This window comes from Falco rusticolus, chromosome 6 (assembly GCF_015220075.1).
Source record: "Falco rusticolus isolate bFalRus1 chromosome 6, bFalRus1.pri, whole genome shotgun sequence".
NCBI classification, from domain to species: Eukaryota; Metazoa; Chordata; class Aves; order Falconiformes; family Falconidae; genus Falco; species Falco rusticolus.
In genome coordinates, this window is record NC_051192.1 from 83,666,432 (window position 1) to 83,688,053 (window position 21,622).

General features: G+C 42.7%; 2 protein-coding genes across 17 annotated transcripts in view; one reads left to right on the top strand and one right to left on the bottom strand.

Moving 5' to 3' along the window:
* Positions 1-5,897, bottom strand: part of UBE3D (ubiquitin protein ligase E3D) — an 84,555-nt gene extending 78,658 nt beyond the window's left edge. For all 6 annotated transcript variants that reach the window (XR_005104891.1, XR_005104892.1, XM_037391823.1 and 3 more), the window contains exons 1-3: positions 5,799-5,897; positions 5,077-5,276; positions 3,065-3,155 (exon numbers count right to left, since the gene is read on the bottom strand). Coding sequence is in view for 4 of the 6 variants with exons in the window: in XM_037391823.1 (XP_037247720.1) it covers positions 3,065-3,155; positions 5,077-5,276; positions 5,799-5,860 (353 nt within the window). In the remaining 2 variants the exon portion in view is untranslated. The remainder of the gene's footprint in view (positions 1-3,064; positions 3,156-5,076; positions 5,277-5,798) is intronic.
* Positions 5,898-9,860: 3,963 nt separating this feature from the next.
* The window catches only part of DOP1A (DOP1 leucine zipper like protein A), a 68,088-nt gene continuing 56,326 nt past the window's right edge, over positions 9,861-21,622 (top strand). For 8 of the 11 annotated variants that reach the window (XR_005104876.1, XM_037391668.1, XM_037391675.1 and 5 more), the window contains exon 1: positions 9,861-9,949. The gene's annotated coding sequence lies outside the window, so the exon portion shown is untranslated. Of the gene's footprint in view, positions 9,950-13,592; positions 13,749-17,368; positions 17,580-21,434; positions 21,483-21,622 lie in introns of those variants that run through there. The other 3 variants (XM_037391671.1, XM_037391669.1, XM_037391670.1) reach the window with 3 other exon arrangements.

Below are 21,622 nucleotides of genomic sequence, written 5' to 3' on the forward strand. Positions count from 1 at the left end.
CAGGCTGTGCCCTGCAGCCCGTGGAGATCCATGGTGGAGCAGATTTCCACCTGCAGCCCGTGGAGATCCATGGTGGAGCAGATTTCCACCTGCAGCCCGTGGAGGACCCCACGCCAGAGCAGGGGGATGCCCCAGCGAGGCTGTGACCCCGTGGGAAGCCCACACCGGGGCAGGGTCCTGCGGGACCTGTGGCCCCTGGAGAGAGAGGAGCAGGTTTGCTGGAGCAGGTTTGCTGGCAGGACCTGTGGACCCGCGGAAAGGACCCTCGCTGGAGCAGTGTGATCAAGGACGGCACCCCCTGGGAGGGACCCACGCTGGAGCAGTTCCTGAAGAGCTGCAGCCCGTGGGAAGGACTCCCATGGAGAGGTTCATGGGGGACTGTCCCCATGGGAGGGACCCCAGGCTGGAGCAGGGCAGAGTGTGAGGACCCTGCCCCTGAGGGGGAAGGAGCAACAGAGACAATGATGAACTGACCACAGCCCCCATTCCCCATGTCCCCCTGCACTGCTGGAGGGGAAGCAAGTAGAGAAAATCAAGAGTGAAGTTAAACAGAGGAAGAAGGGAGGGCTGGGGGGGAAACTGTTTTTAAGATTTAGGTTTTATTTCCCATTATCCTACTCTTATTTGATTGGTTATAAATTAAATTATTTTTTCTCCAAGTCGTGTCTGTTTTGCCTGTGACAGTAATTGGCGAGTGATCTCTTCCTGTCCTTATTGTGACCCACGAGCCTTTCATTATATTCTCTCCCCTATCCAGCTGAGAAGGAGAGTGATAGATGGCCTTTGGTGGGCACCTGGTGTCCAACCAGAGTCAACCCACCACAAGCCTTCAAGAATTTCTTCATGACAGAAATAAAGCCTTAAAGAATTATTTTATATATGAGCTATACTCAGCCTAACTGGAAGGAGAGCAAGAAAAAAGAAAGTATCCCAAATTCTTTGCAGATCTTAAATCAAGGAAGAAAAAAATATCTAATCGCTTCTTCTGATGTCGGTAATGTGGGGGTAATGGAGAAGCAACAAAGAGGATAACCCTAACCTTTGAAGTGCTATCAGATTCATGAAAATAAACAGACTAAGTCAGGGGATTTCAGAAAATGTATGGAGTCCATTTTGTTGCAATAAGGAAGGATCACTTACAATTAAACCATTCCCAACATATTTCTCTAATCTAGCCTTTAAAAGGACGGCTTCCTATGCAGTCCCTAACAGTAAAAAATAAGCTTTAGAATAGTTCTGTTTGGGGGGTTTTTGGGGTTTTTATGGTTTGTTTGGTTGTTTTTTTTTTAAATTGTAACCTAAATTCTTCTTGCTTCAACTGAAGACTACTGCCACCTTCTTTGCAGCAACTTCTTACATATTGGAAGAGCCTTAAATCTTCACAGCCTTATCTAAATTAAATCCCTTTTACTTCAATTTCTTCCCAAAGGTATCATTCTCTAGATCTCAGATTTTTCTTATTACAGACCTTTCCTAGTAATTCACACTTTACTAAGTTCGCCCTCACACAGTTCTGTAATTTCCCTTTGACCCCAACACCTGTGCTGCCATTGTCACAGTCACTCTCCCTGCAGAGACCAACTCACTAATTCCGTAGCTACACGTACTGACTACACTACTGTCTTCCATTTGGAAGTGCTGGACCAGAATGTGTTGAATACACTGGCAGCCCAAATCTTCTACCCTTGTCTTAATATTTTTTTTTTAGTGATACCATTTGAGGGGCTCAGAGGTTCCCTGCAAGGAGAAATGCAAAATGAAGAGCCATGAACATGGCCTTCTTTTTTCTTTCTCAAAAATTCTGACTGCGTCATATTATAGGATGCAGAACCAAAAGATGTAAACTCTGTGCATATGAATTTGATGTGCTGAAATTCAGAGAACGCCCACTCAGAGATAAAAATATAAAAGTGCAGTATGTTTTGAAAGCAAGTGTTACTAACTGGGAATTAGAAGTTTCATTACAAAATAAGAGGTATTACTAGACTTTCTGGTGAGACATTTCAGAAAAGAGCCAGGAAATCCTCATTTAGTTAGATTCAAGCCAGACATAAATCCCTATGTATGACAAGAAAGTAACGAGAGTTCATAGAATACACCACACTTGTATTACAATTTTAAGTATCAGGAGTGACATAGATTACAAAAAGTTGCAAGTGCATCTCTAACAATTCTTACAGATACAGCCACAGCTATCAAAATCGTTCATCAGCCAGAAAATGTGAAAACAAAGCAGCTTTTTATTAAAATTCTCATTCACTCTGCAGACTTTGTAAGGAACAGAGATAAGGCCAAGTACACAGCTAAGAAACACCTCCTGTGTTTCCCAAATTGAGCATCCCTGAACTATGTGGAGGCTGGCTTTGTTTAGCAGATAGAAGGGAGCTGTGGTAAACACTCTCTTTCCAAGGAGCCACTCTAAATACAGCAACATGACTGAAGGGAATTTACAAGAGACTGAGCAGAACTGAAGTGGACCCCCGATGTGCAGAGGGAGAAAGAAGTCTCAAATTTTCAGTTTTATTCCCTTCAACATAGCAAAGATGCCAGCCACTAACAGAATATAAGTATTTTTTAAATCAATGAAAACTATGAACACTTGCAATATTTCCAGGCCAAAATGTTTTATCTTTTTATTTGTACGGCAAAACCAGAAGCTATTATGATGAGTGCAAAGAGATTCCGTATGAGCAAAATGCACAGATCTCAAAGCAGAAATTTTGCACATAGGGAAGTCCAGCTACAAAAGGAAATGTCTTGCTCAAAACACAGCAGACCAGCAGGAAAGGAATCCAGATTTCCCAGCTACCAGGGCAATGCACCAAATTCCCTTTTTAAGGTACTTTTACTTTCTAGCCAGAAGGAAATCAAGAAGTAAATGAATGAAGAGTGAAAAACTGTTTCAGGTAATTTTGGTTTTAGTCATTCGTAGTGCTTCAAAATTGTTCTCATCTATAATTTTTTTAAAAATACCTTTTAGCTGTCTCTCTAAGTACACAAAACAACACGAATACCAATCACTATGGCGTTTATTGCTTTAAATACAAGACGCTGCAGCACTCACCGGTCTTTTACTATGATGTCACCACAGGACTGACAGTAAAAGACATAATTCTTCTGGGGTTTCAAGCTTTCCCTCAAAGTAAAAACGACATCTGTAAATAGAAGAAAACAGAGTAATCTTCAAAATTGTATAAAGTTTTCAGTCACTTGTACAGAAAAATCCTGCCAAATGCCTCAAACCAAAAAAAAAATCTAACAAAGTGAAATGCTGACATTTTAAACACAACTTTAATTTATTTACCTGTAGAAGCAAGTACCTAGATTTAGGAAAAACTTGCCATCTCCACCTCATGCCCCATATTGCTCAGTAGGGACTGTACATGTGAGTAATTATTTTAAAGGTGCAAAGCCTCTCCACAGGGGAAGCCAAGATATTGATATCATTATGGAGATTGTATCAATTACAATCCAATGCCATTTTTTTGTATTGATATTTCTGCTAATCAGCATCTCTGCGATATGAGGGTACATCCCAACATGCAACACGAAACAGTCAAGGGGCGCGGGTGGGGCAGACAAGGACAGGACTAGTTTTAAATTTTCATGCAGGTAAGACAGCAGCCTCTGCGGTACCACCCAAGGAACAGATAGTGAGTAACACCCTCTGCAGGCCAGCAAAGCAAAAATGGTCTCACAAAAGCCAGCTCAGACAACTTTTCCAAATTAAAAAAAAAGCTATAAAAGTCTCTACAAATTATCAAATAACACTAGGTGGAAGAAAAGTAAAACTGTAAGCCTAGCTGTATGCAGCCTATGTTTTGCATTGTCCACTTTCTCAAACTTAAACAATCAAAGTATATTCTCAGCACTGGCATTCAGTATTTAAGATTTAGGTCGCAACCACAAACAAAAAGTACTTCAAAAGGTTCCAGAATTTCATAGGAGAGACTTCCAGTTTTGCACGCCAATATACAACATTAAAGGCTAACGAAGGTTACCCAATATATACATCAATGGCCATCTGGTTCACATAGATGTTCTTCATTGGTATGATTTCAAAGGTAAATTTTTTAAAACTTCATCCCTGATCTTTTGAAGTATGTCTCATTAATAAACACACACTAAATAATTTTTGTATAACTGAATTGTCAAAGCACATCGATAAATACAGATTCATATACAGAAGCAACCTCAGAATACCATACAATCACCAGAGTACTCCAGTGTGTTTCTGGTGCTGAAGCCATTCTTGTACATCACGTACTTTATTGGTCATTTCTACTTTAAAACCACAAAATGACAATTTTGTGTTATTTAATACATCTTTCTGTGTTACATCCTATTAAATGAATCTAAACATACTGACCTTGCATACTAGAATGAAAGCAAGCACCAGCTATACTACCAGGCTTCCTACTTATGCGATCACACCCTAGACCTGCATTAGCATCATGGAAATGAAGAAGGTAACTTCGCGGATGTTACCTGCAACACTAACCTCTGCAAACCGAGGCTGTGAGAACAGTAAGCCCCAACACAAAAATCACAATCCTTTAGGATTAAGTGGTCGGTGACAACCTTAGCACCCTAGCCTGGATGAATCGCATTACTTCATCTTCAGCTACCAAACATGAAATAGGAAGGAAAGAAAAGTATTTTGAAGCCATGTGGGAAAACACAGGGGAAGAACTGAGAGCGGTTCTCAAACTCCTACACAAAACACTTATTTAGCAACAGTGTTTCCCCTCTAGTATGTCACGTTTTGAACTTCTGATTTTTAAAGCCGACAAATTTATTAAATGTTATTAGCTCCTGTTTAAATCTTTAACTCAGAGCTAAAGAGAGCCTTTTAGGAAAAGCAACAGCATATGCACAATGCAAACCACGAACTCCAATTGGCCTGGGCCTGGTTTCGGGTTTTTTTTGCGCTGCAGAACCTACACTTCTGAGCCTGTTCGCACGTCCACTGAAAGCAGTAAGGTTTCCCGTAACCTTAAGCAGAGCAGCCTATTTTTTAAGCGACGTGCCGCGCCGCCCCCCCCACCCACCGCCTAGGGCCCGCCCGGGCCTTACCGGCGCGGGGCGGCGGGCGGCGCAGGCCCGTGCGCAGGTGCAGTCCGCCGCCGGGGAGCCGCTGCAGGCCGCGGCAGGAGGACGGGGCCAGCCTGACCCCTGCCGGCAGCGCCGCCGCCTCGCAGCTCCCGCCACTTCTCACTTCCAGCCGTTCCGCGGCCACCGAAACGTCCACCGGCGAGCTGGGCCGTTCCGCCTCGCTGCGGACGCAAAGTACCGGGTTTACCTCAGGCTGGAGGCATCAGGACGGGCCGGCCGAAGCGGGCGCCGGAGCTGGGCTACGCCTCGCCCGACGCAACGCGAACTCGGCGGCAGGCGGGGGGGACGCGACGGGAAGGCGGCGTGAGGGGGGCGCGGCGCCCGGCCGGCAGCGCGCAGCCAGGGGGACCGAGCCCGGGGGCGGCCCGCAGCTCCCCCGCGGCCCGAGCCGCGCCGGGGAACCCACCCACTACACAGGGGTCGCCCGCGGAGCAATCGAGAGAAATAAACGACCGCTCTCAGGAAGCATTTATTTGCACCGTAACTCTGGCTCTTCCGAGTCGCGTAAGAAGGGAAGGGAAGGGCAGGGGGAGGCGCGGTGACATACCCCGAGTTCTCCCCTCCGCCCGCTCCCAGGCTAAAGACGCTAAAAGCCCGACCCGCCGCCCCAGCGCTTCCCCCCGCCGGCCCCGGCCGCTCCGCACGGGTCGAGCGGCGGAAGGCAGGCAGCACCCCCGCACTACCGGATAACCAGCAACGCGCTCTGCGTCCCCCGCCTGATCTCCAGCAGAAACCCCCCCGCCATGCCGGCAGGGGAACGGCGCCGCCCGCCCGCGCAGGGAGCGGCCGCTCTTCCGCCGCCCGCCCGCCACAGCGCCCCCTACCGCTGGCGCCGGCGCCGTCCGGGTGGCCGCGGCGGGAAACCGCGCCGGGTCGGCCGCCAGCCGCCCGCCACCTGCTCCGCGGGGTCGGGCCTCGGTCCCCTCCGGTCCCGGAGCCCTGAGGTCGAGGCCTGCACCGTCCGCCCGGGCAGCCGCCCCAGGACCCGGCTGGTCACACGGGGTTTTCTTAATGCCCAGTGTGAACCCCTTCGTGTGTCAACATCTGCCCGTCGTCTCCTGCCCTCCTAACCACGCCACCGCTGTGAGGAGAGCCTGGGTCCATCTTCTAGGGCACCTCCCCGCAGGCACTGGGGGCTGTGGCAGGTTCCCCCTGCGGAGCCATCTCACCTCACAGTGCTCCAGCACCAACCGTCCTGGTGGCATCCAGCATCTTGGCGCTGTTTATGGACACCTTCCCTGCAAGGGACGTGGGGGGAAGACAGGCACTGTCTCCTAGATGTGGTCTATCAAGCCCCAAGTAACGAGAGATAATCTGTCTCCTGGATCTGCACCAGGATGCTGTTGGCCCTTGTTGCTGCCAGGGCCAGGTCAGCTTGCAGCCCACCAGGGCCCCAGGCCCTTCCTCGCAGAGCTGCTCCCCAGCCGGGCACTCCTGCTCTCTACTGGTCCCCAGGGCTCATCCTTCCCAGGGGCACCAGTCCCCCACGATAACTAGGCAGTGTGAGATACAGGCTTCATTGGGTTCTATCAAAAGACTTTATCCACTGCCTTATCCTGAGCGGGTGGTCTGTAACATGTCTAAACCGAGGTGCCGCCCTCACTGGCTTCTCTTTTGACGATGACATGCATGCTCTGATCCAGCCCAATCAAGAGCTCCACATACCCAAGATGCTCTTTCACAGAGAGGGCAGGATCAGTGGCGCTCATGCAGATAAGCAGTTGGGGGTAGCAGGCTGAAGGACGGGCAAGCCTTGGCAATGTGCTTGCAACAAGTTCGATCCAAGCCTCTAGCAAGCATAAAACCCAGAGAGCAAGTCAGGCTGGCAGATGGGGTTCTCCATCCCTCCCAGCAGGGAGTCACCCACTACTCTTTTTATCTACCACTTTCTCATGGTGGTGCTGCTGCAGTTCTGGCTTGGTCAGCTGTGTGACTGTCCCCTAGCTCACGGGCACTGTCACCACTGCGTGCTTCATCCAGCACGCCACCCTCACAGTATGGAAGAGGCTGTCAATGGTCTGTATTTGACCACACCAAGGAAAGAAGTTTTGCTTTGGAAAAACCTAGTCTTTTGCAATGTTAAGTGTTTACATTTGATGACAGTGACAAGACCTTCTGCAATTGCAGAGAGTTATTTGAAAACATGATCTGCAAAGCTACAGAGGCAGATCTGCACATGTTAATTTTATAGCAATTTACTGTCTAAGACATGATTACTTTGAAGTAATCTTAGTCCTGGGAGATGGCAAAACCAAGTAGATGCCTTAGGAGAGTCCCAAAGAAGTAGATGGCGTAGAGTTAGATTCTGCGAGAAAAATACGGCAGACAATAGTTGGCTGAACTGCCTCAGACAAGTATTTTTCCTTACAAAACTTGAATTTGCTCAAGTATTCTAAGATGCAGACTATATTATCTACATGCCATCCTGAGGGTGGTGTTTGGGGATTTTTTTGTTGTTTGCTTTTTTAAGAAGGAAAAATATTTAGTCCACATGGTGGCTTTCATTTCCAATTACTTCACAAACCAATGTACGTAAGGCAGGTTAAATTGTTCTGAGCAAGTAGGTCACACATCAAAGAGAATCCATGTAATTATAGGAGAATTGACTCCTAGTATTATTAGTAAAAGGACCTTGCGCCCTGATTTTACAAAGGCTTACACAAGGCTACAAAGTTATGAATAATCTTAAGTATTTGCAGGGTGTGAGCTTCATTTATTCAAAATTGTCTATTATAGGTTTCTCACCATTTCTGCAATGAAATAACTACACAAAAATTAAGGTTATTACCCTACAGAGCAAGTACACCGATCATAAGTGATGCATCTAGCTCGTGTTTTGACACCAACGTCATTAAAAGGAGACACTATTTAGGAATTGCTCCTTAGCGTGGTCACTTCCCGGTACTTCCCCTGCACCTCTGTTGCATTAGGGATGCTGAAGGGTACATGCCTGCCTATTTCCTTCAGTGTTCACTTACAAATGTGTTTGCCATCAATATTAATAATGTGTCCTTGAACCTATGGAAAGTGACCGAGTCCCCAGCCTCTGGCAGCAGTATGTTCTAGAAGTTCACAATTGGCTTTGCAGAAAGGCATTTTCTTTACATGTCGCAAAAATGATCTTCCAGTGTTTTCATGAGGTGCCTCCTCATTCTCATACGGCAGGATTTGGTTAACAACTTTGTATCTCTCATGATTTTGTACATCTCCGCCAATCCTTTCCCCTGCCTCCTCTCTCTCCATGCTGAGCAGTCCCAGCTGTTACTGCTCTGGCTGTGAGGCAGCACCATCCCTGCTCTGTGCCCTCCCCAACTCCTCTACATCCTTCTCGAGTTGTGCAGACAAGAACTGATGCACTAATCAACCTGAGGCTGCACCAGCCTTTTATACAGAAGCCAAACAACTACCTTTATCTTGTTCGCAATACTCTTCCCAATAACGCACGATGTTTGGCGGGGGGTGGTGTGTGGTTTTGATTGCCACTGCACATAAGGTTGATGAGACAATTTCAGAGCACTCTTTCAGAGCTCCGAGTTGTAACTGCCGCTACTAAATTCAGCAAAGGGGAAGCTTAGAAATCTAACCCCTTCACAGTGCAGGAGCATGTGAAAGCATGTAGTTACTGAAAGCACCATCACCTCTGTGAAGATCACTTTTAAACAGCTCCAAAAGCACCACCAACTCCAGTCGTGAATTAAATCTCCAATGCATTTCTAAGTATCTTCAAAGAAAAATAAGTGTAAATGCACCATCTTAATTGGAAATACACAGCCTGTAGAGTCATATTGAATGCCTCAGAAAGCCAGTGGGAATTGTCAGCTTTCCAAAAAGTAACTGTTTCTCATCTACTGAATCCTGGAGTATTTAATGAGCAAAGGAATTGCATCTCCTTTATTGTAATGCTGGCTGCTAACATAAGTCACTGAGCAGAAGATTAAAAAATATTATGAGATTTTCCCCCAGCAGTATTTTAGAAACATTTACTCGTCTTTCAAAGTCTGCAAGATGTATTATATAAACCGAATGCACTTTTTTTTTTGCAGTTACTTAAGTCATCTATAACCGTAATAACTGTTTGTTATTATGAAGCCTGCTTAAATTTGAGAACTGTAACGATGACTTTGAAACTGAGTGCAGTTCAAGAACTGCACCCTTCATACCGTGGAACCGGCCGCTTGAAAATCCCTCTTGCAGTAAAAAATTCCTTTCACCGTTGTCCACATGCGCACTTCACACACCTTTCTGTGTAACAAGGCCTCCAGCATACTAACCGCAAGGTTTAGAAAAATCTGAATACAACCACTACAAACACAATAGTATTTTCTAAAGTTCCACTTGTATCCTGCTTTTACCTGCGCTGTATTCGGTGAACGATGTAAGTATGAGGCAAACCAAACACAAACACATACACATAAGCCCCTTATTTGCACCAGCGCGTGTGTGCCCACCGACACGGTTTCCCGCGTGTGCCGCGACGCAACCAGCAGCAGCGAGGCCCAGGTGACGGCCGCCCGCGGCCCGCACGCAGCGCCGCCTCTCGCTCCGCACAACGCGCAGGTGAGGCCGCGCAGCCGCCTCCCGCGCCGGGCCCCCGCTGCCTCCCGCTACCGGCGGAGGGCGGCCCCGCCGGGCGCTGCGCGCTCCCGCAGCCGCACACCCCCGCCCGGCGCAGGAGCGCGCCTCCCGCCCGCTGCGCCTTTCCGGCCGCGGCCCGCCAGGGGGCGCGGAGCGGCGGCGCGGGGCGGGCGAGGCGCGCCGCAGTGCATGCCGGGAGCTGTCAGGGCGGTGCGGGGGTGACGGTGGCGGTCGGGCGCTTCCGGCTCGGGTCGCTCAGGTAACGCCGATCGCCCCGACGACCCCTCCTCTCCCTCCTCCGCCTCCCCCCGCCGCGGGTAGGCTGCGGGGCCTGGCGGCTGCCGCTCCCCTCCTCCCTCCCCGGCGCCGCGCCTGTGTTGGGGAGGGCGCCGCAGCCGAGCGGGGTCCGTGCCGGGAGCCGAGCCGGCCCTGTCCCCTCCCCTCCCCTCCCCTGCCCGTGCCGGGCCGCGGGCACCGCCGAGGAGGGCGAGGGCCGAACCGGGCCCGGGCTGGCTGTGGGGGCGGGGGACAGGTACCGAGGACCTGGGGAGAGCGGTTAGCCTGTTAATTGCCCTGCGTCAATTAGCCTGTGGCACCTGGCTCGGCGACTGCCGCTCCGTGGCCACCCTGCGCTCGCCGGTGCTGTCCCTCGCAGCGCACGGCGGCCCGGGTGGGTGCCCAGGTTGCCTTCCTCCCCCTCCCCGCCCCGGCACCTACCGCGGGCGCTGCTGGCCGGGCCTGGTTTCGCCCTTCTGGAGGGGCTTCCTCGGGGACCTCGTCCCGGCTGGGAGCAGGCTCGGCGTTCGGCTGCCACGGCAGTCCTGCTTTGACCTTGAGCGCAGGAGGGCTGTGGGCCTCTTTTGGGTCAGGTTCCTGGTGGCTGCCTTGCCTGCTTGGGTTGTTGCATGTGATGTTTGGAAGGATACGTGGGGCATATGGCTGTAGTTTGTGTAGTGCAGCGTTAAATTTCATCTGTTGATTCAGGGGTGGCCTTAAATCTTGTGACGCCCACTTGTAAAGCATAAATACGTGAGAATTTCTGGTGTTAAATGTTTTTTAGAAATAGCATTTGCATACCTGTAATAATAACCAGAAAAGCCTAAACAGTTTATCTCTTTAAGTATCCTAAAATATGCTGGCTGTGGGGTACAGGTTTTGATGAGCTTGTTCTGGGTGACTCAGTCCTTGTTTTTTCATTGCTGATTAGCAAGGACCCTTTCACTACGGGATCTTCTTTCTATATGCAGTAATGGTGAATTGTTACGGCTCTCAGGTTAACAGCGTAATGTAATACCTGAATTCCAATTATAGGAATGGGAAGGCTCTATCTAAACGGTAGTGGGCTAGATGCTTGCAGGTAACAAGAGGGCATAATATAAGGTTGAAGATCATGGTCTTTCATTTTTGTTGCCAAGCCTTGGTCTATCTGTGTTACATACTTAGGCTGGTCTGGCTGTCAGATTTGCTTCTTTGTTGTTTTTTTTTTTTTGTTGTTTTGTTTTGGTTTGGGTTTTTTTTCTTTTTTTTAAAATATTGGTAACTTCAAAACCAGGCTGAAATACAGTAGACCATTTGCAGGTCTAATAGCAGTGTGATGTCTAAATATTGTGGTTATCCAAAATGTATAGTCATTTTTAATATGACGTGGAGGAATGTCATGTGGAGGAATGTCAGTCTGAAAGCAGTCAGAACGTTAGCAGTATAATTCCCAGGTTTGTTTTAACTGAAATGAGAATAGGCACTTCTGGAATCTAAGCAACCTGTATATGACAGATGGGGAAGCAGAGACTGAATTTCGAACTTACTGAATGTCTCACTTTCCGGGCTTGTTGGTAGCACCTGTGACAGTGGATGTCTAAACAACATCTTGCTAAGACAAGTTATCCTATGTCTTCAGTTACTGGAATGGCTGTGCATTCGAGTGGATAGTTATGTTCACAAGTTAGGCCATTTTTATACCAGTAGTGCAAAAATACTGGTACACTGACCACTGGAAATACTCATCACAGGCACAGCAAGCTACAGGGGTAAGAATGCAGACGGTCTGGTGGGCTCAGCCTATATTCTTCTGCCATTGTTCTCCATTTGAATAAGGGGAGGATGCTTCCACCTGCTCTCTGCTGGCTTAGTTTGCTTGACTGGAGTTACTGCAGTCCACCTTTAGTGTATTCTTGCCTAGCTGGGAATGATTGCTTAGCTGGGCTGACTGAAAATGCTTGTCACTGTTCTACTTTTTTTCTTTTTTATTTTGGTGTTTACATTGTATTCAATATGTAGTGTGTAGAAGAGAACCAAGAAGAGGTATGAAGCATGTTGTAAAAAAAAAAAAACTATTTTGGAAGTTGTTGAGAAAAATAGGAGATAGAAAAGAGATTAAACTAAATGATACCTCCTAAAGCGTGAAATGGAAAAATGGAAGTAATTTATTGGTATGCACATAAGTTGTCTTTCAGATTAATAATCATGTTGCCCTGACTTGTAGCTGAAAAGAAGTTGAATGATAAATAGAAACAGTAAGTGTTGCATTTCCCTCTGAGAGCTTGGGGAGAAGAAACACTGCAGGATGAATAATTTCATCCCAGTAACTGAAACAAGAAATGCGAAGAAAGCACCAAAGAGACTCAGTAAATGATTTCACTAGTCATCACATCCCTATTTTTATCAGAAACTTGTACTTCAATATAAGCATAAAAAATTATATAAAGCTGAGCAATGGTGCTTTGCTGAATTTGGTTTCTAGGATCACTTGCAAAAATGAAAGGGGATTTAACTTTATGTTTATGTTTTTTTCTGGCTTACTTCTGAGGATAAGGAGTGTGAACAAGTTTTGGTCCAGCCACCGTTTTCTAAACAGTCAGAACATGATTCTGCTTTATAAATTCCTTTGAAATCTCTGCAGAATATGTGAAATTGGATGCATTGCAGAATATGACCACAATTTAGATAATGCATATACATTAAAATCAGAATAAAATGATATAAATTAATTAATTAATTTTAAATTTCAACCAGCAATATCTTAGGACCCTAGGGTATAATAACAAAGGAAGTTGGACAAAGTGTTGCCCAAATGCATTGTATTAAATGCTTACCTGAGTAAGGTGATGATAAGGATATGAAAACTTCTGACATGTTTTTGTGAAAAGAAGTATCAGGGTTGTTTGGAGAGAGAACATTAAACTCTTTTGAAGCTACATATTATCACGGCAATGGGTATGAATGAATAAAAGGTTCATCTAAATTTTCAGTGTTAAAGTTATTGTAGAAAAATAATAAAAGTATAAATGATCAAGTCACCATTTATTTTTATTTTTTGTGTTAAGTTGGTAGATTCTGTGTTAAACTGTGTACTGGAATATTTAAAGAGATGTCACAATGTGAAGGCACAGTGTTACCCTGCAAGCAAGGCTCCTCTCTCAGTAGAGTGCTGCAGGCATTTATGTAAGACAGTGAAACTGATGTAGGTCCTGTTTTTGTCTACCAAGCCGAAAAGAATCCGGAAGTTGGCAAACTCTCCTTTAAAACAACCTATAGTACAAATCAAAGTTTAAACGTAGTACTACTGGTTAGAGATTTTCTTAATTGTTAAGTTTGCTATAGCTTGCATGTTTGTTTGTTTAACAAACATGTTGACAGTAAAAAATAAGCAAGAAGAAAAAGAATACCTCAAGATAAGTTTTCCATCAGTAAATGCTTGTTAAAGATCAGAAGAGCTGGCTAGTTAAAAAGGAATTCTTTTCAGGGAGGGTATAGTAACCGTTTGAAGGTATGAGGTTGAAATGTAAAAGTGAAAATAACCTGTAGTTTATTTCAGGAAACTTGTCTTGTTATTGTGCTCAGACAGGTGGAGAGAATGTAACTATTTGAAATTATGTACTTACTTATCTGTCATTCCTCAACAGAGAGGACAGTAGCCCCAAAGCCTAGTCAAGCCTGTGAGACTTGGACAGTTCCACTGTGGACAGGAAAAGCACAAAGCTCACCGTGCTGACAGGTGGCACCAGAGCCATGGGGAAGGTGCAGTTGCACTGACATGGAACATACTCATTTTCTCTTTGGTAATGATTTTTCCAACCCACCAAACTTGTGTGCTTACTGTGGATTTAGCTATGTCAGATAAATACCTTCCATATTCTGTTTGGAGTTATTCAAGCAGCCTTATTTCTAGTATGCAGTCTTAGGATCTTTTTATGGAGGTGGGGCAACTGGTAACTGTGCTATGTAGCCTGTTTCATTGTGCATAACTGAAAAAGGCCCTACCAACCCAGGCGCAAGCTTACCTTATTCAGCAGGGCAACAGTCTGTTTTGCTCCAGGGAACAGTATGTGATACAATATATACAATGTTATAGTTAATTTCTGAGTAAGGATTTTGTGTTTCTGTTAGGCTCTGCATTGTCAAGGTGACTTATTGACTCCAGGAGGTTACATTTTTCACGTATTTAAAAAAATACAAAAATCTTAAATGTCATATTCTGCATTTGGGATTGTTGGGATGTCAGCCTGGAGACTGAAATGAAGATTATTGAAAAAAATGCCTTTACCCCAGTTGTTTACATTTCTTTGATGGATGCATTGCTGCTGTAATTTAAATTGGCTATAAAGATGGTAGCTCTGAACTGAGATGAAATGAAGTTTAAGGAGGAAACCTTCTGCAAACATGTCAAAAAACTGCAGGTTAAATTCTAGGTATTCTTTTTGGTTTTCTCTCTCCTTCAAACGTGTAATTGAATAAGAGGTAAACGGCGATCAGTTCTAGATCTAGGTTGAAATATTAGTTGTTGAAATACAGTGGTCAACAAGGGGGAGAAGGGGACGAAGTAAGTGAGCATTGAAGGATAACTACAAATTCAAGGAAGAATTTCCCCATTTCTCTCTATGTTGTGTTATTCTGACTTAATCATCATTTTTTCTAAGTCATCTCTTTTTCTAAAAGACATTAGATATTTTGCATATTTAAAATAAGCATGGATGTCTGTAGTTTTGTTCATTTTAGATGTAAAATGCATGCTGATTAAGTTATAGTAGATAGATAATTCAGGAATCCTTTTTTTGCTAGAAAGGAAAAAAACATGGGAAAATAATATTTTAGGAAGAAGAAAATATTTTCAGTTCATGGTTGACCTGAATTATAATCAAGAAGATGCAAATCATCGCCTTTCATTTACTGAGTGATGGAAGTTCAGATCTGTGAAATCTGAATGTTTGATTTGATCTCAAGAAGGATGTGGTATTTTAAAAGTAGAACATTTAAGATTCCAGTGTTTATGTAGTGCAAGAGGACTTAACTGTGGAAGACAGTCGATGTTATGCTGTCATGCATATATATACAGACAACATATCACATTGTCACTGGAGCATCTGTTGTATGCCACTACAGTGCTTTCATTGGCTAATATCTATTTATTTTGCTTTATTCATATTTTCTGGAATTAATTTTTAACTATTAGATGTGGTTAAAATACTTATTTGGCATTAAGTCAAAGTTTATTTTAACAGAGGAAACCTTTTATTGCTTTATTACAGCAGCACTTGGAGATCCCTGTAGTGAACAGGGCAGCTTTTCTCTTCATACTTTGCCACAAATGGTAAGAAGATCCAGAGTAGCATGTAGGCAAGAGTGCACAAGGGCTGGAAGAGAAGGGATCAGTAGTGTTCTGTTGGTGGGTCTGGAATCAAAATTTCAGTCTGGTATATCAAACTGTTTTGCAGTTCACCTGCAATATATTGAATAGCTGCAATAAAATAGAAGTGAGTAGAGAGGTTAAAATGCCACTCTAACTTTGTTTTTAAGAGGCAATTGAAAGAGACTTGTATTTACCAACAAAAGTAAGAAGTCTTTGGTCACTTTCTTCTCCCTCTGATAAACAGATAGACATGATTTGATACTTACTTCTGAAAAAATATGTTCTATAGCAAATACATTCACTTGGAGATTGTTCATAATTACAGATTTGTTTTCTTAAACAGTGAACAGAGAAGTTGATTACTAAGAAGGCTTCTTGTAGATTGCTTATGAATTTTTAAACTTGTTACTTGTTCTTTCTGAACTCATGTCTGGTATGTCAGGCTTTGAAATACCATAAAAAAGCAATAGAAGAAAGAACATTTTACATACCTTATGTATTTCCATTAGTCTATGTTCAGTGGTAGATTTAGAGTTTTATTCCAGTCATCTTTCTTTTGTGACTTCCTGTACCTGCAGAGGAAGTGTACTTAGTTTCTTTTTACTGACAATTTGGTTTTTGTGTAATAATAAACACAAATAATTAACATGTTTTGCAGATTCTAAAACCAGAAGGAGGGAGCTCATCCAGTTGGGTGCCTACTCTGACCTCTGTAGTTCAAGCCATAGGTTTTCTCTATTTAATTCTTGTTCGATGAGAATCACTCTCAGGAAAACATCTTGTGTTGATTTAGCAGTGATTGCCAGTGTGGGTAACACACAGATTGTTGTGCTAATTTAATTTAATTTTGTCATGGAAAGGAATTTGAACACCTAAAGCAGTGTTGGTTTTCTGTGGAAAAATGTAATAACCTGTTTCCATTTGTGAATTTTGCCTGGCTGGAAAAGTGTACTGGGAAATTTTAAATCACAATATTAGATCTTATTAAGTGCTTGATACTGTTGCAGGTTACTAACGACATCTTGGCTAATTACAGTTAATTATATAGTCAGGGGTTTTTTTTTTTGCTTTGTTTATTTGGGTAATATGTGGGGATTTTGCATCTTTCATTACTGTATGGAATAGCAATTGGCCAAAATGAGAAGCTCAAACACTTCTTATTTTTCAGAAGACATTAGAGATGCCTCTTTAAAACAGTCTGAGATGAGGACTCTGTAGAAAGTCAATTTAGAAATAATTAGCTGCAATTGGAAAATCTTCATCTTTGGTGATAGAAGAATATGTTTCCAACATTTGGTTTTTATCTTCAGAGCCTAGCCTGGGATTTGCAGTATTTATTTTGCCATTCATGCTTTTAAATGCTTCTGAGAGAAAGCAAAGCATAACAAATTACCAAATGACAAGGGTTCTGTTTGTATTAAGTCTATTTAAATAAAAATGTGTTTCTGCAGTTACCAGCTTGGTATATGGGCAGTGTACACAGCTTAAAAAGCAATAGCTCAGTATTGTGAAATTTTAGATTTTTCTCATCTGCTTTTTTATTATCTATTAGTTCTTTTACTTTATGTCCCGTAGCCACACTTGAAACAGTAAACAATTTTAGAAAAAGCCTTGAAATATTGCAAAGCTGAAACTCAGGAATTCAAAGGGAGCAAGTTTATGAGCTCAGGTTCTTCTAGTACTTGGGACAAATCTTGAGAATGTTTTAAGTGACATGACATACACAGATTTGTGCTCCACAGTGATCAGCCCCTTGACCTCTACCAAAGTGACCATTGCAGTGTTGCAGATTGGTGTGAAGCAGACAAATAGAGCAGTTCTGTGAGGCTTGAAAAATGTAAGAGCAGAACAGTAGCAAATCAAACCTGAAGAGGAGCTTTAGGGTACAACAGATACTGGAGAGCTTTATGAATTAGTGGGAAGTCTTAGAACATTGTGATTAAATTGAGACAGAATCTAAATGAAAGCAGCTTTTATTGAGTAAATGTTGATAAAGCTGCTGTTCTTCTCAATCAAGTTTCTTTAGGTGAAAACCACTTAGAGCCTATTAAACAGGTTAGTAGTTTGTTGATGTGAGGCAGAAGGCTGTTAGGCATGCGAGCTGTGAAGGATGAGCACTTGCTGTGGAAAACACAGCTGTAGCAGTATCATCTTAATACGACTCAGAGGAAAACCAGGACTCCCTCACTGATGAAAGGAAGCGAAGGCTGGTCTGTAAACACACTATGCACAACTCCCAGCAAAAGGAGATCCACAGCCCCAGGTAACTGCTTTCCTTGTCAAAGTCATGCTCAAAGACTACAGACATCTAGGAATATACAGAATTGTGCAGTGTCTGGTTTTTAATCCCCACAAGAAGGTGAAGTAGAAGGTATTAAGTGTCAAGACCTACTTCTGCAATCACTTATGATTTAAAGGTGGTTTTATGAAATAGTTTGAAAGTGTATAGCACTGCTTAGGTAGTTTTCTTCTCATGGATAATAAGTCTTCTGCTCAGACACCCCCTTTTACTTTTTGTCATCCATTAGGAGGAGGTATGGCCATCTAACAGGTCAGTGATTACCTATGTCCAAACTCATGAGAGTGACTGAATCTTCAGTCTGAGAAGCTTGTCAGATCTCATTAGGAATGCCAAAAGGGGGGAACCAGCAAAAGCAAAAGAATGGTGCTCTTAATACCTTGTTCAAAACGATAAATAAAGACCATTAAAAGGGAAGTCGGCCCTAATGCTAAATGGTGATTGTAGAATGGCAAGATAAAAGTTTTATGCTTTGGGATGTTTGATGGTGTGGCAGAAACTGCTATTTTTCAATGATTTTAGTCTATTGAATTTTATTATTTATCTCATTTTTAAAAGTAGTAAATTCTGAAAGGTTAAGGGTGTGATACTTACAAGGAGGTAGACATTACTAAGCTTTAACATTGTATTGAAATACCAGTGCTGTAAAATTAAGTATTCTTAGATCTGCGGTTTTATTTTCGATGAAGAGAACAGAAAAGTATCAGTAAGAATGCATGACAGAAATAAGAAAATATTATTTTGGAGTATCTTCAGGCTAAGCAAAAAGTAAATCTTGTAGGACAAGTATAGTTTTACACGAGAGCTAATAAAAATGGATATTCCTGTAGTTTCAGTGGTCTTGGACTACAAATAGTGCCAAGTTTATAAAAATAATACATAAGATTTACATAGTATCTTCTCTGCATCCAGGACTTATTATGGCTACTGATATGGCTTGGAAGATATATTGTTTAAAATAGAGGCTCTTTATTGTGGGAAAAATTCTTTCTCTCCCTGTAACCTTGAACTATATAAACCCTTTTCTTTTTAAGAAAGAAAAATGAGACCATAACCATAGAGTAGTAAGAAAACAGTGTTTTTTTCTTCTCTATACAAAACTTCAAAATTACAAAATTAGCTAATAACATATGGATAAATGTAAACGTCAATTACATGACTAAAGTAAATGCATTAGTATAAGCTGTGTGCAATAGACTTGTCTAAAAGTATAGGTTATTCAGTCAAAGTTGTTTTATGTTTCTAAAATGAATATTATGATCAGTTAGCAAGTCTGAAAAAAAGCTGCCTGTTTAACCCCATGTTCCTGCTGATTTTGTCTAACCTTTGATAATCCTGAATCAGTCCACTCTCAACTTTCAGGTTTTTCAAGCACTTGAGGAAGACAGAGCCCTGTTTTCCACTCAGCCAGAAGCGGTTACATTTATGCTTTATTACAAACCTTTTGCACTCTTGTGTGGATAAAAAAAGAATGTTGATGCTTTCTTCACTCAGAAAGCATTATTTGCTGTGTCAAGTTCTTTCTCCATCCTTTGTGCCTGAAAAATGAGAGTTGTGCTGGTTTTGTATGTTGGTCCTTTCTTCTTTTTTAGTGTTAATACTTTATTTTACTTTTGGAGTTCAGACGTTGGCAGTTGTGCATCTGTCTCTTTGAGAAATCTCTTGGCATTCTACAGCTTTTTCAAAGCAAACCTGATCTTTTTCTGGACTTAATCCAAAGAAAGATAGTTATTATAAAATAAACCAACATGAAATAGTTTTTTTAGATAAAAAGTAAGATGTAAGTGCTTTACACCAGTGGGGTATTGTGAAATCTGTCAGTTTGGCACTCAGGATATGTTTTTGAAGTAATGGTTTGCATTTCTGTCCTGCCTTGGAGACAATCTGTCATTATTAGTCTGCAGTTAGAATCAGGAGTGCAAAAGGTTTGTAATTCTTGGCCTTTTTATTCACTTCTGCTGTCCCAGTTCTTTTTCTTCCTTTTGCCTGTCCCTTATTTTTCTTTTCTTGCAACTTCCCTTACAGTGCTGAGAAACCAGGAGGCGAGCAATATAAGGAGAAAGATAGTAACAAGGATAAAGAAATTGTTAATGTGGAATTTTTGTTGTTCTGTAGAAGAAAAGATAAATGTGATGACAACAGAAGAGGGGCTTGTCTGGCACTGTATATGTGCTTCTGCGTGAAAGGTTAGGGTGAGAGGGTTCTCAAAGGTCCCTCTCTGCAACCCAGAGTGGCAGTGTACTGTTTCTGACTGAAGTAACACTTTTTTTTAAGGTTCTTCTAGCACTTAAAACAAAAGCAAGTTTGGGAGAATTAAAGCTTATCTTCAGAAGCACCTGTTAATTAAAGGAACACAAGGAAGGGAGCAAATATCTGCCAGGGTACTTTGCGATAAATGACGAGATCACAGTCATGAAATTTTGAGCCTGGTTTACTACTGTCTTAATGTGGAGATGCTGGAGTATAGCTTTTTTCATTTTACCTTGTGGAGTACTGAAAAGGTGACAGTACTAGTAGTGACATAGTTGGTAGGTTTGAGGGTTGTTTCAAGAACATGGCAAGGAGTTGGCTTTCAGGTAGCTAACCAGTCCTACCTAGGCTTTTATGTTGTTCATTCAGTGGTAACTCCTTATGAGAACTGTCGACAAAGTTATTAAATAGCAGCTTCATAACCATTTTGAGGGGAACACTAAAGGGAGGGATAGTTGTAGTACAGATCAAATGAAAATTTTTATGTCTCCATATAAAACATTTTAAATTGATCATATAAACACTTTGCTGCCTTTTATCATATGTTTTTGATGCATCTTGCACAACTGGAGTGTGTTTATTACATGAAGTATTACAAATTGAATTGAGTTTTCTGATTGGTCTAAAAACACTTAAACTTCTTCCGAAGTAGAATTTAAAGATGAGTGTTTTTATTGTCTCCATCAACTTTAGAACCACCAGAAATCAGAATGTCACTTCTTATTTCTGTTAATTCTTCTGCTCTATTATTTCACAGGGATTTTTCATTTCAGAGTCCTGCTATTTTGTCATATTGCTGCTTTCTGGGAATAGGGGCCAATGAGGCATTTTCTCCAGTCCTTTCTGAAAGGGCTCACTGAAGCTGCTGTTTTCAGCATGACTCTATTTATCATACCTAGTAGACAGTCTGATGAATACAGCTTCTTTATACCTGTTCTGTGGTTTGTTTGTGGGTTTTGGTCTACCATGCTTCAGCCTGTGCTTCTGCATGCAATTTTCTTCCCATTTCCCTTTAATTAAGACAGAAGAGATCAGCATCTGCTGGGTGTGAGGTTTCTTCTGAAGCTGAGTATCAGAGACAGCTCCCAAAAGACCCCAATTAAAAGGGGCACAAAACCTGCCCTTTTCACAAACATGCTACAATAGAATTTCCCGTTATGAGTTGTAACTGTTTGGGGTTAAAGTAGCTTTAAAGTCATATTTCTTTTTAATAGTGATTGAATTTCATGAAATAAATAGTGTGTGGCCTATAAACGTATGAGGTGGTGTTTCTGGAACTAGAATACCTTAATTGCTCTGTGTAAACTACCATGTGATGAAAATGTAGAGAGTAAATTGCAAAAGCCTCTGATTACAGAACAATAGTAAACATATACTTTTGTTGTGCATTGATGATGAGAATATAAAAACAAAGTAGAGTTGCATCACTGAATTAGAATTCTAGGTCTTGTAAAAGCAAGTGTTGATGCATGACAGTACTACTGAATAATGTGTGACTATTGTATGTGTCCTTCATTCTTGTCTTTTGCCTGGAAGTGATTCAGTAAGATCAATATTCTCTGTTTTCAGAAGGGCTGATTTGTGGAAGGGTGGGTTTTTCTGGTGATGGACCCAGAGGTGAGGAAAAAAAAATGAATCCCTTTGTTGCATTGTTTAGAATAAAAAGCTTTTTGGGAGGGGCAGAACATTAATTTCCTAGGGGTTTTTGTTTGTTTTGTGTGGTGTTGGGTTGTGGTTTGTTTTTGTTTTTTCTTAAA